We start from the raw sequence: 17320 nt of genomic DNA on the forward strand, positions 1-17320 counted from the left end.
TTGCCCTTTGTTTCTTTATCCATCTCAGAATTTCAAAAAACTGAGATTTATATCAGTGTTAACTATCACCATTATGTGATCCTCACAAGTAATGGTTCAAATAAAAGTAGTTCAGTGCTTAAAATACAACACACCATATAACCTTTGATTCAGAGTTTCCTTACTATTATTCTACAGAAAGCATAATTAGATCTTGGTCTCTGCTAAGTTGGACCATTGTTACCCAAGTGAAATGTATGATACTGCCCTACAAATGAACTAAAGACCACAGCTCACTGTGATGCACTTCTCATACATAAAGCAAACCAACTTTTGTACTTTATTTATTACATTTTTATCCCATCCTTCCTCAGGAGCCTAAGACAGCATACATGGTTTTCTCCCCCTCTCCCACAACAACCCTATGTGGTAGGTTAGGCTGAGAGATAACGGCTAAGTTCAGACGATCAGCAGGGGAAACAACACAGCGTTGGTTGGTTCTTCTGCCCCCGTGTGCGCCGATCACACGACTGGGATTACCCTACTTATCCACACCCCCTTGCAGGTTGCCATATCATCTGAACCTGGCATGGGAGTAGTGACTTTTTACCCACCCTACAACCCCTATTGCAAGCCATGGGTTGTACAGTGGGTGAAAAGTCACTATGCCTGCACCACGCACTGGGTTCAGATAACACAGCAACCCACAACGTGGCACAGGTAATTAGGGTAATCCTGGTCGTGCGACCAGCACAGGCAAGGAAAACAACTGACGCTGCGTTGTTTCCCTCGCTGATCATCCAAACCTGGCCAATGACTGGTCCAAGGTCATTGAATATGACTCACAGCTGAGCAGGGATTAGAACTCAAGTCTCACCAGTCCAAAGCCAACACTCAAACCGTCTTTACCCATTTCTTTTCCTTTCAGCTGGGCATAGATTAGAACTGAAAATTTACTAATAACTCATGCAGGTGCTAACAACTTAAAAACACTCACTTAATATTCCGTGGCTTGTTATAGAATGATTGCCATTTAGAAGGTACTTTTATATTACTGTGGACTACTGGTCGAATCTGCAAAAAATGTAACAGAGATCGTATGATGCAAAGTGTTTATAAGAGCTCACCCTTAAAGCTGACAGTATACGTAGAGAAAATGATATATCTAAGCTTCCATACTTGGTCAGAAGTCAGATGCTGAATTTGGAGAGATCTAACAGAAACTTAAAGGCCAAATTCATTTCTCTTTACACTTCTTAAGTCACTGTCACAACTACTGACAAGGATAAATCTGCTAAAGGATTGTCAGGTAGAATTATGACATTCTTGCCCTCAGAGCCAAATGTGGCAGATCCACAAGTGAAATCTCCTGTGAATTTTGTATGTGTTGATAGCAGCTGGCAGGAGATGGGGAGATTCAGACTGGGACCACAGCTCTGGCGAAGTGGAGAGGTTAATACTTTCCCACATGCTGTTTTCTTGATTAAAATCTCCCTGAAGGAGCTATTTTCCCTTCCAGGCAAACTTACAGGTATCACCTGAGCACCTGTACATTTTGCCCTGAGGGCAAATAGCAGCTTCAGAGATGGGGGATTTTAATCAAGAAAATAGGCTAACCTTCCATCCTCCAGAGCACAGCTGCTGTTAAAAATGTGGGAGATGCTATTCACAGTGTAATGACCTACATCTTTAGAATGCTGTGAGGGACGAGCTGCTTTGGAGCGATGGAAGCATTCTAGGCAATTAGAAATCAGTTGACAGAGACTGAGGGCTAAGTTACACAATATGTTAAATAAGTAGCATGAAGCTTGCCTTCTCTTTCTTTTTCCCTTTTTTATTTACAAGTAAGTACATGGTCTCAATCTGGATCGGGAACACCATGAGCTCTCGAGGCGTTTTTTATCGCTTTCTTTTTCTTTTTCTAGCCCCACACAGGGGTGGAGGGTGAAATAAGGAACACAATAAAAAATCCACAGTTGGGCAATATCTTTATTAGGACCAACCAAAATACACAAAATCGTGCAAGCTTTTGAATTCCTCAGAACTCTTCATCAGACATATTGGATTACTGCCAGCACTGCATTTTCAGAAATGGAGATCAGCCATTGCTCCTGCATCCCAAAATGCATTGCCAGGTGTAATCTGATTCCTGCAACACCTACCACTAGCTAATCCATTCACACTGCAAGTCTCGAGACTGGGACTGCAGACTTTATGGCCATAACATCCAGGCAATATTTTGGACCTTCCCCTATATCCCTGCTTTTTTGCCTGATGAAGAGTTCTGGAAACTGGAAAGCTTGAACAATTTTAGCTTGAACAATTTTAGCTTGAACAATTTTGTGGAATTCTGGTTGCTCTTAATAAAGGTATTTCCCAACTGTTGATTGGGGAATTTTTTCTCATGGACCAACACAGCTACCTTTTTTTAGGGGAAGGTTTGGCATCAATCAAACCTCTTCTATCTGCATGCAGCGTCCTGATCTGGATCAGGGGCCTGTGTGCTTACTTGTAAGTAAAAAAGAGAGTAAGCTGCATGCTACATATGTAACATATCATGTAGTTCAGCCTTTACAGTGAATTGAATGAACGAGAGTCAAAATTAATGAGATGGAAGTCAGTCAAGAGAGTTTTACCACAATTGGATGTAGCATTAAACCAGGGGTAGGAAGGTCATAAGTAGATCCCTGGGTAATTTGCAGTAAATTGGAAAGGATTTCTGACTCCCACTTGTTTAACAATAGCAACAACAAAATGTCTTCCCTCTTACCAAATTTGTACTGCTGAAATGAAAAATGCTTGGATTTTTGTGTGAAAGGACTGTGACCTCCATTGTACTCAAAACAAAATCCTTAGAATTTTTTAATTCTAAGACAGCATCCCAGGGACCATAGGATGGCTTGGAAGGGGGAGTCGGAGATCTGACCCCTGACCCTTTATAGCCAGAATGGAGAGAACCATGCTGACTGCCTCTTCAAGGTCGGAAAGTTGACCTTGGAGAAGGAGAAAATAGGGCATTCTGGTGGGCAGGGAGGGGAGGAGATAAGAGAGGCCAGGATATGATTTATCCTGAGCCTCATCCTTCCATCCCCCTCCAAAGTGCCCTTGCTAGACTGGCTAAAAAGACCATCTAACAAAAATATGGGAGATCAGAGGACTGGGAGGCAATGATCTCCTCCGCTGTTCATCCTGCCCTGCTTGCCGGCTTCAGCCCAACAAGGCATAAGAATCTCGGAAACCTCCAAGTTTGGGGGCTTCCAAGCAGTGAGGGTGCAGTCCATAGGATTCTGCTCTAAGTGTATGTCTTCTGTATCAAGCTCTGGTTGGTGAATCTCAGGGTTCTAGTTAAAAACAGAGCAGATCCCACAAGCCTCCACATGGGTGGGGAATCTGTGGCCCTCCACATGTTGTTGGACAACAACTCCCATCAGCTGCCCACTGGCCATGGTGTCTGGAGCTGATGGGGGCTTAAGTCCAACATCATCCGAAGGGCCACAATTTTTTTTACGTAACATACAAAAAGCTTGACAAATTCAGGATGTCTAAACGTAGCAAAAATGGCAAATAATGTAATGTCAATCATGCCTTGAACTTGTCTTTTTGAGTTAGCTTGATAAATGAAAGGCTGAAGAGCTTAAAAAAATTAACCAATTGTTTCCTCCTGCCAATTATTGAAAATGGCACTGATTAAATACTCACCACCTCATCCCTCTTCTTTCTTTGAGGTTTCTTTTCCCCTATACTGTAGTAACTGAAGGAAAAATATAATTAGATTACACCATTTTTTATTCAACAGTTTGTTAAACAATTCCGTTAAACGCTTTAGTCTAATATAGCATATTATACAGGGGTCCAGTGTGTACTGATTCTCTTACTCAATCCAAACCAATACCAGAACAGAAACTGCATCATCAGGTACAGACATCTGACTGTAAAAGAGCTACTGGTTTTGAAGACTCAGGGCAGGGGTGGAGGATAGGCATCCCAGTCAATCTCATGTTACCAGATCAGCTCAATGGAAACTGAACCAAGATGCACACATTTATTTTATTTAAAAAAATCAATCAATCTGCTAAAATCCGCACATTTTTCACATGTGGCTATTTCACAGAAAACACCTAAGCATCACCACCACAGCAACAAAAAGGATGTGGTAAAGTCACAACACCTTATTGCATAAATAAATATGGATCCAAATCCTTCTGTTTATTTTAAATATACGTTCTACGGCAGGGGTCCCCAACCTTTTTGGATCCATTTCAGAATTTCAGAAACTGCTATGGGCACCACCACAAAATGACTCCCATGTTGAATGTGGCTAGTCACATAACGGCTGCCACTGGGGCCTAGCTAGTCAAGAGGTGTGATGGGGGAGAGAAATAGCAAGGCTAGAGGCTGGGGTGGGGGGGAGGAAAGAGTTGCTTCCGGGCCTGCCCAATCTTCTTCTGTCCACACAGACCACCCTCTCACTCTCCACTCCCACCCTCTAGCCTCACTATTTCTCTCCCCTAATCCCTTTCCACGCTATTTCTCTTCCTTCCCCATCCCTTGCCTTCTTCTTTCTCTCCCTTCCTAGCCCGTAACCTGGCTCTTTCTCTCCCACTCACCCTTTTATTTTGCTATTTCTCCCCTCTCCCAGCCTCTAGCCTTGCTATTTCTTTTCCTCTACCTCTTTACCTCGCTGTTTCTCCCCCATCCTAGCCTCTAGCCTCATTCTTTCTTTCCCCTCTACTCCTTTGCCTTGCTTTCTCTTCCTGCCCACTGAACAACTGATCAGTGGCAGGTTTAGGAACAGGAAGGAGAACCTGGTGCCCTAACATCTTTCAGTTTTTAATTTTTATTTTTTGAAGGGTCAAGGAGTGAAGAGCTGCATGGGAGCCATTGGAAGCGCCTGTGGGCACCAGGCACTGCACTGGGGACCCCTGTTCTATGGTGTCATTTTCAACTCCTTAGCTTTGTAAGTCCCAGGTTTCATAGCTCACATATTTACAAGCACATAATCTACAGCAGAACATATACACACTCCATATTAAGTCAAAATGTAGTGAACTCTGTGGAAAGCAGGAAAATGGGATTTTATGTCCTCTGACCCCAAACACTAAAGAACAATGAATAATAATTCACTTGATGGAACAACAATTGACTCTTTGAATATTTCCACAGAAATGTGCACCACCAGTAATTCTAATACACGAGCAGAAATCACAGATCAATTAAAACAACTATTAGAAATGGTGGATTATTTAATTAAAATACTAGTATCTCAGCCTATCAAAAGCAACCAAAGTGGATGAATTTAACGATCGGTGCACTAATTCAAGTTTCTTGATATAAAATAATAAATTACTCAATGATGTTGCCTTAGTTTATTAACTATTTGTTAGTTAAAAGGCATAATTGAGTAAATGCACTGAAAATAAGTTCTGAATGGCTATTTTTTAGGGGAACTGTAAATAGTGAACAGGAGATGTGTTTACAGTCATGAATATTATGTACAAATATGTTGCTCACATAGACAGATAGCTATACAAACATCAGTCATCTTCCATTCGTACGGACAAAAGTGGGTTCAAACAAAACTCTGATTAAACAAGTTTGCACTTGCCACAGAAAGAGGAATATAAACATACCCTAGTCAAAAATGCTTCTCAGAATTAAAGTCAATTACCTTGAAAGCTGCATGTCAATATTCAAATAATCCATGCAATAATTCTATATTTCCCCTAAGTTCACTTAGCAAGAGCAATGGCAGAAATCCATGGAACTTATATAATATTTTACTATTGTATACTGGGCAACAAAGATTTACGTATATTTAAGATGGAAATCCTGGGTATTTCATTTGATTATTCCTTAGTAAAATTGTAAGTACTGTTAACAGTCTGCAGGTTTGTTCTGGGCACGCTGACAGCCGCATCATTTTATAGAGAGCTGGTTCGCATGTGAATTTCCCTGTGGAGCTTGCCATTTTGGATTTTGAAAATTCAAGCTGTGGCAAGACCATGCCATGGCTTGTCGTTATGTGCAAACCCAGTGAAGGTGAGTTGTTGGGGTGGTTAACAAGCCACCCAGAACTTATGGCTTTTTTAAGGTTGTGAGTGGCTTGTTAACCACCGCAACAACACACCAGGTCCAGACGTAATGACAAACTGTAGCACATGCACAACCATGGCTTGGATTTTCAAAATGGTGACCAGTGCCACAACAAGAAGTCCCACAAGGAAATTCTCCCACAATGGCGTCTTGTTATGTGCGAACTGGACCAGTAATAACATAAGAAGAGTTGTGCTGGATCAGACCAATGTCCATCTAGTCCAGCATTCTGTTTGTTTGTTTAATTTATTACATTTATATCCCGACTTTTTCCTTCTTAAGGAACCCAAGGTGGCGTACATAATCCTCCTCCTCCTCCATTTTATCCTTACAATAACTCTGTGAGGTGGGTTGGGATGAGACTCTGTGATTGGCCCAAAGTCACCCAGTGAGCCTCTATGGCCTAGTGAGGACTAGAACCTGGATCTCCTAACTCCCAGTCCAACACTCTAGCCACTACACCACACTGGCTCTCACAGTGCTGTTCTCACAGTGGCCAACCAGCTGCCCACGGGAAATCCACATGCAGGACATGAGTGCAACAGCACCCTCCCACCCATGTGCCCCAGCAACTTGTATACATAGGCATACTGCCTCTGCTACTGGAGGTAGCATATAGCCATCAGGACTAGTAGCCATTGACAGCCTTCTCCTCCAGGTATTGTCCAATCCCCTTTTATAGCCATCTGAACTGGAAGCCACCACTACATCTTGTGGCACTGAATTCCATAGTTTAACTATGCACTGTGTGAAGAAGTACTTCCTTTTATCTCCCACTGATCAGTTTCATAGGATGACCCCAGGTTCTAGTGTTCTGACAGAGGGAGAAAAATATCTCCCATTCCACTTTCTCCACACCATGCATAATTTTGTACACCTCTATCATGTCTCCCACTACTCGCCTCTTTTCTAAGCTTAACAGTCCCAGATTTGTAACCTTTCCTTGTAAGGGAGTTGCTCCACCCCTTGATCATTTTAGTTGCCCTTTTCTGAACTTTTTCCAGCTATACAATATCCTTTTTGAGGTGCAGTGACCAGAACTGTATACAGTATTCCAAGTGTGGTCGGTCACACCATGGACTTGTATATGGACAGTAAGATATTGGCAGTTTTATTTGCGATTCCTTTCCTAATTATGCCTAACATGGAATTTGCCTTTTTCACAACAGCTGTACATTGGGTCAATATGGTCATCACACTGTCCACCATAGCCCCAAGATCTCTTTCTTGATCAGTCACTGCTAGCTCAGATCCCATCAGGTTATATGTGAAGTTGGGATTTTTTGCCCCAATATGCATCACTTTACACTTGGTTACACTGAACCGTATTTGACATTTTGATGCCCATTGTCCCAGTTTGGAGAGATCCTCTTGGAGTTCTTTGCAGACCCTTTTTGTTTTAACCACCCTGAATACTTTGGTGTCCTCAGCAAACTTGGCCACCTCACTTGGCTCACTCCTAATTCCAGATCATTTATGAACAAGTTGAGAAGCATTTGTCCCAATACAGATCCCTGTGGGATCTCACTGTTTACATCTCTCCATTTGGAGAATTTACCATTTATTCCTACTCTCTGCTTTCTATTCTTTAACTGGTTACTGATCCATAAGAGGACCTCTCATTCCCTGACTGTCAGTATCTAGGCTTCTTTTGTAATTTAAGGACTTCCTTTGTTATTCCATATACTACATAGGCTTTCTGTGTAATATGATATGGATCTGGAATATCCACAAGCCAACTCTTCATATTTCAATTTACAGAAAACAGTCTCTGTACAGAATCAGAATGTCATTGTCCCTGTGCTGCTAATGTAGCACTTTTAAGCTACCAAGTGTTATTTCTAGGACATGCGTAAACAAGTGGTCTTTACTTGCTATAGTATTCTTCAAAATGACCATACTCTGAATCAATGCTGTTCCAAGATGCCATGGTTTAAATATGCATTTGAAATGAAGTCATCTTTCATCTGCTCTCGTAACCCCTAACATGCATAACTGCAGTTTCATCCACATTTCCCAGAAGCAGGCACAGCTGGCTTAACAAATTAAGTTAGAAAAGGCATCCTGGTCACATTTGCTATCTGAATATCAAGCAGCAAAGCTGGGTTCTGGAGAACCTACAGGGTGTATATCTGAACGCTGTCAACCTACTGCAAGATAAATTAGACAATTCATCCACAATTCAGTCTGATCTGGATTGAGCTTCCGTTTATTGGCCCTCAACCAGCCCATTATGATTCCAGGAAACAATTCAGGGATTCACCTGCCACTCTGAGCTTCAAGAAAAAAGAGCGGTATCACTGGTTATCATCAATATACTGATGATATCAAATCCTCACTACAACCTCTCCCAGTAGTTTTAAACAGTATGGGGGACACAACAGAAGCAGAAGAGAACAGTGTGGGGGACACAATTTAACCCCACAGGTTAAATTCTATAGGAGTGAATTGCAAATGCTGCAGGAGACCATTCCTTTACTTCGAAATGATACAATTCTTTGATTGCCTTTACTGGGGTAAGTGATTCAAAGATTACAATTTCAGTGTCTTCTATGCTCTGTTACAAACTGGCCAATAACACAGGGCAGGACATTACAGTAGAAATTCCAAAAGAACAGCTGTGCTGGTAGCAAAAAGCAGGTCAACAGCTCACCATGGGAACTATTGCAGGCAGTAACCTACTTCACTGGATGCAAATGTCAGGGAATGAATGCTGCCAGCCAGTGTGCTGTATGCACCAAGTGTCAAGGGAACGATTCCCTAAATGAACAATAGCTCACTAAAGTTACAGTCCTATGTACATTTACTTGGGACTAAGCCCTAATGATCTAGTGAGATTTAACTATGAGCACATTAGCACGGGATTGCGAGGAAAGACCTTGACAACCATTTTTAGCTAATTAGATTACCTTTGAGGGTCCTTCCAACTCTATGATTCTATAAAATGAGAACCAATATATTTCCACCTTGAGTTAACCATGGACAAGCTATCATCACAAATGAAACGGTGACATCCTCAACCTACATCTAATGTAGGCAGTTGCTCAACACTGACATAAATATAGGTCTCTGCTCAGCAAGTGGTTTCACCAGTTGGCCATACTGCCGACAGGCTAATCACCACTACCTCTTTAAAGAGCAATTAGTCAAGCCTAGCCACTGCTTCCCTGCCACTCTCCACTTTCTGTAAAATGGTTCAGAAGCAAAAGATGTATGAACAGAGAGACCCTTCACCTATTCGCCACACACTTTTGTAGCTCTCTTCCCAATTTCTCAGCTGAAGTGCAAAACGGCAAAAAGATTTCTCCTTACATACTTCTCTTATTTTCCTGTGTCCCGCTTCTTATTCAGGAAAGAAAGGAAGGAGAAACAGAAGGCCAAATTCCATATTGCCTTAGATTCATTTAAGCAACTAGAAGAATCCAGAGGATGGGGAGATAGGGAAGATTAGCAAAAGAAGGAAGAGGTAGAGGGCAGGACAGTCAACACCTCAAAGGGTTCAAGCCTTAATGATGATGCACCAGTGGAGGAGGGGAGACACAAAGTAGAAAAGGATTCTTGTATTAGAATCCAAAACCATTCTACCTATTTGGGGCATCTCTACAAGGTGGGACTTGGATGCCTTCATTCAGTGTATCCAGTCCCTGCAAGCTATATGGCAGCCATGCTGACCCTATACTTTTCTCCTGGAAGACCAAAACTGCAAGCTCAATGCAGGTGGCAGAGTACACATGGCAGAAGGACCCACAAACCCTTTTTCAACACAGTCCCTTTAATTTTCTAGTACTATTTCCCAGTTGCACACTAAGGTGCCAAGTCTGGCATACAGACTACTTGCTGTGCTATCAGCATCTTACTCTTCGGGAATACAGGAAAAAAGATCTTGATGCAAAGGTTATATTTTAGAATTTTTCTCTGGAATAGGTGTATCTTGGAACTTTTCACTAGCAAAAAAAATCTGTTTTTTAATTTAAAAAAAAAAAACCTCTTTTGCACATTTTGATACACTGGGCTAGATTTATGTCACCCAAGTTCCTCTTGACCGCATTTGTTCAATGTCCTTATCCTCACAACTGCTGAAGTTGCAGAGCCCATGAAAGCTTATGCCATAATAAATGTTCATCTTTAAGATGACACAAGATTCTTTATTGTTTTGCTGCAACAGGCTAACACAGCTACCCCTCTAGAAATTGATACTTACTTCAGCTTCCTAAATTTTTCCCTGCCCGCAACAACATATCTGCCTCCCTGCTCCAAGTCCGGCAGGTCCATAACAGAATGCCCTTGCCGGGGCGTGTATATATTCCTCACCCCAAAGGGTGTCGGCACACCCTCGTTCAGCTGTATCATGAAGGCTTCAAAGTTGGGCACATATCGATGGTTGATGACAAACTTCCTTCCCAAATAGTAGGGGTCCCCATTACGGTACACCCAAATTGTCCGAGCAGGAGTTGCATCTATCAGGCTGTATACGGCACGAGGCTGTGTTGTTCCCACCATGTCGAACCCTCTAGTTTAGACAGAGAGCTGAAGAAGGGGCAGGGCAGCAGACACCACAGTGCATCCAAAAATCAGAAACAAAATAAAACCCTCCCATCCACCCCCAACACAGAGGAATTGGAGGAAGGGAGAAGGAGCCTTCAGAGACTGCCTGGCCTCCTCCTGCTTAGATGATGGGCCGGCTTCTCCAACGTCCTACTTCATAGTGTCACCAAAGTGGGTACCCCCCCACCCACTAGTCCCACCCCCTAAGTCTTCCAAGGGGCAGCTTTGTCCCTCCCACCTTAGCCTCACCCCAGCGGGCTGGACGTCACGAGAAGGGGGAGGATTGTGACTCACTGTCCACAGCAAATAAAATGACCCTCCGCGGGTGAGGGAGAGGCGGGTCAGTTCCCCTGGAAACGGGTTGGGCAAGGGCGGAGACCAAGCGGGGCGGGCCGCAGGGCGCAAGTCACGGCCTGGGAGTCCAAAGAGCCCTGGGCGCTGCGCGGGATCCCGAACCTTTGAAAGGAAAGAGGCGGGAGCGCGGCATTCCTTGGGTAAAATCCAACGCAAGCCCTGCGTAGGGCAGAGCCGCTGACATGAATGGGACTTCAGTTCGTCGTGACGAACTGAAGTCCCATTCATGTCAGTGGGTCGACTCTTAAGTAGGAGCTATGTTGGAGTTTGCTCCGTAACTCCCCAGCGGTGGCTTCTCCCCTCCGCTCGCAGCAGCGTCTCTGAAGCGGCGACGGAGTACCGCGCTGCTCCATTCCGTAGCGCAGGCAGGACTGGCTGGTTCCCCCCCGCCACCGACTCCCAAGTTCCGTCGCCGCTAACTAGAAAGTGACCGACGCGTCTCTCTCTCCTCAGATCTCAAATTTATTTTTTTAAATCCTCAGCAGCGCTTCCCCCTCGTCGCTGTCGCCTCGAGCACCGCCACTCCCTCGCCTTCCCCTCCCGCTGCTGTCTCCCAGCAGCGTTCCCGTCTGTCTTTTCCCGGCGCGTTCCTTTTCTTTCCCTGCACAGCTCAGACCGGCGCCGCTTGCTCGCTTCGTGTCGCGCCAAGGGCTCCCTCTCTCCCGCCCCATTCGTGCAAGCCGAAGCGGATCGTGCGTCTCGCCTTCAGAGAAGAGCTGAAAAAGGGCCTCGCCGTAACGTACGCGAAAGAGTAACCCCGTTATTAGCCGGTTGTCGCCAAATCTCTTACGCTTGCAACAACATTACGGGCCCTTGCCATGAAAGAAAGGCTCCGTTCAAAATCACGAGTCTTTTGCGCGTTTTTGCAGAGTCTGTTAGGGAGGATCTGAGCAGTCTTCGGAAGCCAGAGATTTCGGGGATCTCCACACCGCAAAGAGTATTGCACGTTCATGGGTTGCTCACTCGCTGAATTGTGCGGATCCTTTACATGACGTCGTCGTTGACCAATCATTATTCCGCTATTTGTGGCTTAGTGGTTAAGACGCTGAACTGCAGACGCGAAGGTCGTCAGGACAGCAGTTCGAGTCCCGAGTGCTGCGTGAAGGAGTGAGCTCCCGTCGTCAGTCCCAGCTCCTGCCAACCTAGCAGTTCGAAAGCAAGAAATTGCAAGTAGATAAATAGGTCCCGCCTCGGCGGGAAAGGTAACAGCGTTCCGCACACCTCGGTGTTCAGTCATGCCGGCCACATGACCACGGAAGCGTCTTCGGACAGCGCTGGCTCTTCGGCTTAGAAACGGGGATGAGCACTGCACCCTAGATGGCCTTGTAGGCCCCTTCCAACCCTATGATTCTATGATTCTTCAAACGGAAAAAAATGGGTATTTTTCCAGACTTGAGCAAATGGAGCGCCATGTCCTCCCTATGTATTTCTCCCCTAGCATGAATGAAGCGCTGAGTGTGGTTGTTGGGGGCGTGGTCATGATGTCAACAGTGGTGACGAAGGTCTGATGGGCGTTCAGCCTTCCCGCTCCTGCACCATTTTTGCTCCTCGTCATTTTCAGCCTGCCTGTTCAAAACAGAGCGGCAGCGAGGGGGGGCAGCAGAGCAGAGGAGCAGCTGAGGGGCTGAGCACCAGGGACTGGCCAAAAGCATGGAAGAGGGAGGCAGGGCCTGGGGAGATCGGTGGGGGGCTGTCTGCATGTCAGTCCCCATCCACCAATAATGTGCAAGGGGAGGGAAAGGGGAGGGAACCCAGGAGCAAGTATCGCTGAACCTGCAGCGTGTGTCATGCCTCCTCACGGAAACATAACGCTATGGGAATGGCCATCTACAAAGAAGAAAGCGCGTGTAAAGGGAATCAGTTGTGATCCTGAATTTAAAACGGAAGTGGACAGCCCCGTTTTAAATGCAGGATTTTAGGCTGGTGTTGAAATTCCCTTCAAGGGAAAAAGAAAACTTCCCAAAAAGAGAGAAATGTATCACATTCAGTGATAAACCCACTGTGCTGTTTCTGCCTCTTTGAATGCCATTTTTGGTAGAAAGGCGGAGTATAAATCAAATAAATAAAATAAGAAAATACTTTAGTTGGTAAAATGTTCCCTGCTGCACTAGCAATAAAGGAAAAGTCAAAAGGTGCTTACAGATACAATAATGATGATTTTGTCCAGGTTGGTGTAAAAGCTGGAACAGAACAGGCCGGAACAGCTCCTTTATTTTTTATTTCTTTTTAAAAAAAAAAACATGCCAAACACTATGGCATATGTTAGAGACACCTGAGAACAATATTTTAGGACAGAGACCCTTTAATGCCCAGAACACATCTGGAACCGAACAGAATGGCCTAGAACAGCCACTTCCAAATGAGCCAAATCAACCAAATTCACCAGTCACACATGACTGATTGGGGGGATGCAATGAGTCACAAAACCTCCACAGAAACCAAGTTCCAATATCCAATTTGGGCAATAGTCGACACTCCTGAAAAACAGCCTGGAACAGCAACTTTGAAGTAATCCAAATTCACCAGTCACATATATCTACATGGGATGGATGCAGTAAGCCACCAACCTTTCACAGAAACCATGTTCAGGTACCTGTTCCAGGCAATAGTCTGTATTCTTGAAAATGGACCAGAACAGTCACTTCCAAGTGAGCCAAATCAACCAAATTCACTTTTTCCCATATGACCATATGGGGGGGACACAATGAGCCACAGAACCACCACAAAACCCATGTTTTGATATCTGTTCTGGGTGATAGTCGACATTCTCTAAAAATGCCCCATAACGACAACTTCCAAGTGAGCCAAATCAACCAAATTTACCAGTCATACATAACTACATGGAACAGATGCAATAAGCCACAAAACATCCACAGAAACCACATTTGGATACCCATTCCAGGCTACAGTCCACATTTTAGAAAAACAGCCCAGAACAGCATCATCCAGATGAACGAAATCAACCAAATTCACCAATCACACATAATTACATGGAAGAGATGCAATAAGCCACAAAATGTCCAGAGGAATGTTTGGATACCTGTTCCAGGCAATAGTCCATATTCTGGAAAATGGCCCAGAATGGCAACTTCCAAGTGAGCCAAATCAGCCAAATTCAACAGTCACACATAACTACATGGAAGACATGCAATAAGCCACAAAATGTCCACAGAACCTACTTTTGGGTACCTGTTACAGGCGATACTCCATAATCTTGAAAATGGCCTATAACACCAATTTCAAAGTGAGCGAAACCAACCAAAACCACCAGTCACATATGATTATATGGGGCTATAAAACCTTCACAAAGCCATCTTGTGCTTGTTTCAGGCAACAGTCCATATTTTATAATGTAGCCTGGTAAAGGACCTTCCAAGTGAGACAAATCAACCAAAATATCCTGTCACACATAACTACATGGGATGGATGCAATGAGCCACAAATCTTCCACAGAAACCATGTTCCAGTATCCATTCCAGGCTATAGTCGATATTCTGGAAAATGGCCCAGAAGGGCAGCTTCAAAATAAGCCAAATCAACCAAATTCACCTGTCACACATAACTGGATGGGAGTGATGCAATGACCCACAAAACATCCACAGAACAATGTTCCAATAACCAGACTTACAGTCTGGTTTTTTACTTTTGTGGGGGCTTGTGCAAAGGTGCACTTGCACACGTGTACATGCATGCAAGTACACTAATGTACATTTGTAAATGAATGAAATTCTTGCAGAAAAGATCCAGTTCTGTCAATGAGTGGACAACAAAACAAAGGACACCTGGAAATGCATAAAAGACTGAACAGATTTAAGAAAATTCATACATCCCTACCATGCCTCCCGTTTGCATTGCCAAAATGGCATGTAGTTGCAATTTAATTTGCAGGTATAAGGGGAAAGGTTAAAGCCCCCTACCCACTAGTCTAGGGTCCTGATCCATATGAGGTTCCATGAGCTTACTTTTGAGTAAAAAGGGGAGGAAAACCTAGCTACATCTTTACACTAACATGAAGTTTGACCATCAGATAATTTGGGAGGGGTGGGGACGAATGCATAGATTGGTCCCAGGCACTCTATCCTCCTCGTGTGGATTTGGGCCTGAAAGACCTAGGAGAAATGTGGATGCATGGAGGGTCAGTTGTAAGCAAGCATAATTCATGACACTATAGAACATCATCACTGATCACAGGGCACATCAGTTAAGGCACCAGGCTTAGCTTCCAATTTCCTGGATTTGTGGACTTTGAGCAAACATGAGATAGTTTTAACTCTGGTCTTAAATCAGCAGGCTTTTTAAAAATCACTGAATATAAATTACACTGGTTTAACAATAGACACATTTAATTTGATGATGTCAAACATTACTTGGTAGGGCTAAAAGTTAAAGACACACGTCGGTAATTTTTGAGGTGGGTTTGATTCTGTTATATTATTGTAATATTCATTAAAGATTAGTTTTAATTCTAATACTGAGTGGTAGTGTTTGTTTATGGCTTATTGTATCACTCCCAACTAGTCATGTGTGACTGGTATGTTTGCTTGATTTGCCTCTCTTGGAATTTTCCATTCTGGGCCATTTTACAAAATACAGATTGTTGCCTGAAACAGGTACTGGAACATGGTTTTATGGCAGTTTTGTAGCTTATTATATCGCTCCCATGCAGTTATGTCTGGCTGACTTTAATTAAAGGGTCCGTTCCATCCCATCCCGGCTTTTACATAGGGATGTCAGAGGATTCCGCCACGGATCTCAGTGGCCCGAAATCCGTGGCGGAACGAAGGCCCCACCACCCCACGAAGGGCCCGCGAAACAGAGCACTTACCTGGTGCCGTTCGCGCTGTTTTGCGAATGGCAGCCACGTCTGCAGCCGCCATTCGCATCCCCATTTTTGCCATGATAGGCTACGTAAATACGTAGCCTATCACGTAAATACGTACACCATTTGCGACCCTGCGGAGGCCATGATAGGCTACGTAAATATTTACGTAGCCTATCACGGCAAAAAAAGGGAACACAAATGGCGGCCGCCGTAGCCGCCACCATTTGCGCCCCTGTTTTTTTGCCGTGATAGGCTACGTAAATATTTATGTAGCCTATCACGGCAAAAAAACAGGAACGCAAATGGCAGCCGCTGTAGCTGCCGCCATTTGCGTCCGCAGGCTCCGCACGCCTGTGAATGCACCCGGCCGGTGGCTCCGCAGAGTTGCCATGGAGCGGAGCCGGCCGGGTTAGGATTTCGGGGGGAGCTGCATTCTTTGATTTGCTTTCTCACCTCTGCCTCTTACATCTGAGTAGACCTAGCAGGCTTTTCTCCCCACCCCTCTCTCCTGACTCCTCCTGGCTGCATTCTATAAATGAGTCAAGCCTCTAATGGGAAAGCAGCCGTAGGGGGGGCAGGGGGGTTCTCAATGGGAAAAAGACACTACAGAAGTAGTACAGAGGGCAGGCGGCCGCAGAATGGCAGCTCCTAATGGCACCCCTTTGCCACCCCTTTGGCTTGCTTTCTCACCTCTGCTCCTTATATATGAGTAGACCTAGATGGCTATTCTCCCAGCCCCTCTCTCCCAACCAGGCACAGACACACTCCTAGGCTTGCCCAGCATATAGGCTTTAATTCGGGTGAATGGGGCACACTGCAGCTGGAGCATGCAGGAGATGCATTGAAGGTAAAATACACACTAAAACGACTTTCAGAAAATGTGTGTTTTCGAGGGGGAAGCTGCGAGGTGGCCATGACGACATCATGTGTCCTGGATGACCCTGAAGTGCCTTCCCTCCACAGTAAATCACACATGTAGATTGGCTGCAAGTGACCTGTGTGACAGCTGTCTGCTGTCCAGGTGCTAATTGTTGATGGGCTGTTTCAAGGCCCCTCCTTGTTCCTTCTTCTTACAGTTCTTTATCTTGAAAACAGGCCTTTGACTAGACTGGACAGCCTTTCAACTAGAGGACAGCTTCAAAGAAAGGACTGTCTTCCGACAGCCCTTCAAATGGAGGACTGCCCTCTGTGAAGTAGGACACATGGCCTTCCATGTTTACCCACTACTACTTTTTTTGTTTTGTTTTTTAACAAGAAAAAAAACTTAGAAAGGAACGGTCAGAACAGGCACACTATAGGTTTTGGTCTGTGGAGCTATGACTCCTCCATCTGGAAGCACCCATAGTTTTAGAAGTCTAAGAGTGCAATCCTATGCATATCTCCTCTGAAGTAAGTCATACTGTGTTCAATGGGGCTACTCCTAGGTAAGTGTATAAGATATACCCTTACCTGAAAGTAAGCCCCATTAGACACTGCAACTTACTTGTGAGTAAACATGCATAGGACTGGACTTTGCTAGTCTTTAAA

General features: G+C 44.4%; 1 protein-coding gene across 2 annotated transcripts in view; it reads right to left on the minus strand.

Moving 5' to 3' along the window:
- DCDC2C (doublecortin domain containing 2C) overlaps window positions 1-11946 on the minus strand; it is a 141844-nt gene extending 129898 nt beyond the window's left edge. Inside the window, exons 1-3 of one of the 2 annotated variants that reach the window (XM_084826695.1) lie at window positions 11762-11785; window positions 3679-3730; window positions 977-1053 (exon numbers count right to left, since the gene is read on the minus strand). In XM_084826695.1, coding sequence (XP_084682821.1) covers window positions 977-1053; window positions 3679-3730; window positions 11762-11775 — 143 coding nt within the window. In that variant the 5' untranslated portion in view covers window positions 11776-11785. Of the gene's footprint in view, window positions 1-976; window positions 1054-3678; window positions 3731-11761 lie in introns of both variants that reach the window. The other variant, XM_084826696.1, reaches the window with a different exon arrangement.
- Window positions 11947-17320: the final 5374 nt, after the last annotated feature.

Source organism: Heloderma suspectum, chromosome 1 (assembly GCF_057233095.1).
Source record: "Heloderma suspectum isolate Gila_16-S chromosome 1, 16-S_ref, whole genome shotgun sequence".
NCBI classification, from domain to species: Eukaryota; Metazoa; Chordata; class Lepidosauria; order Squamata; family Helodermatidae; genus Heloderma; species Heloderma suspectum.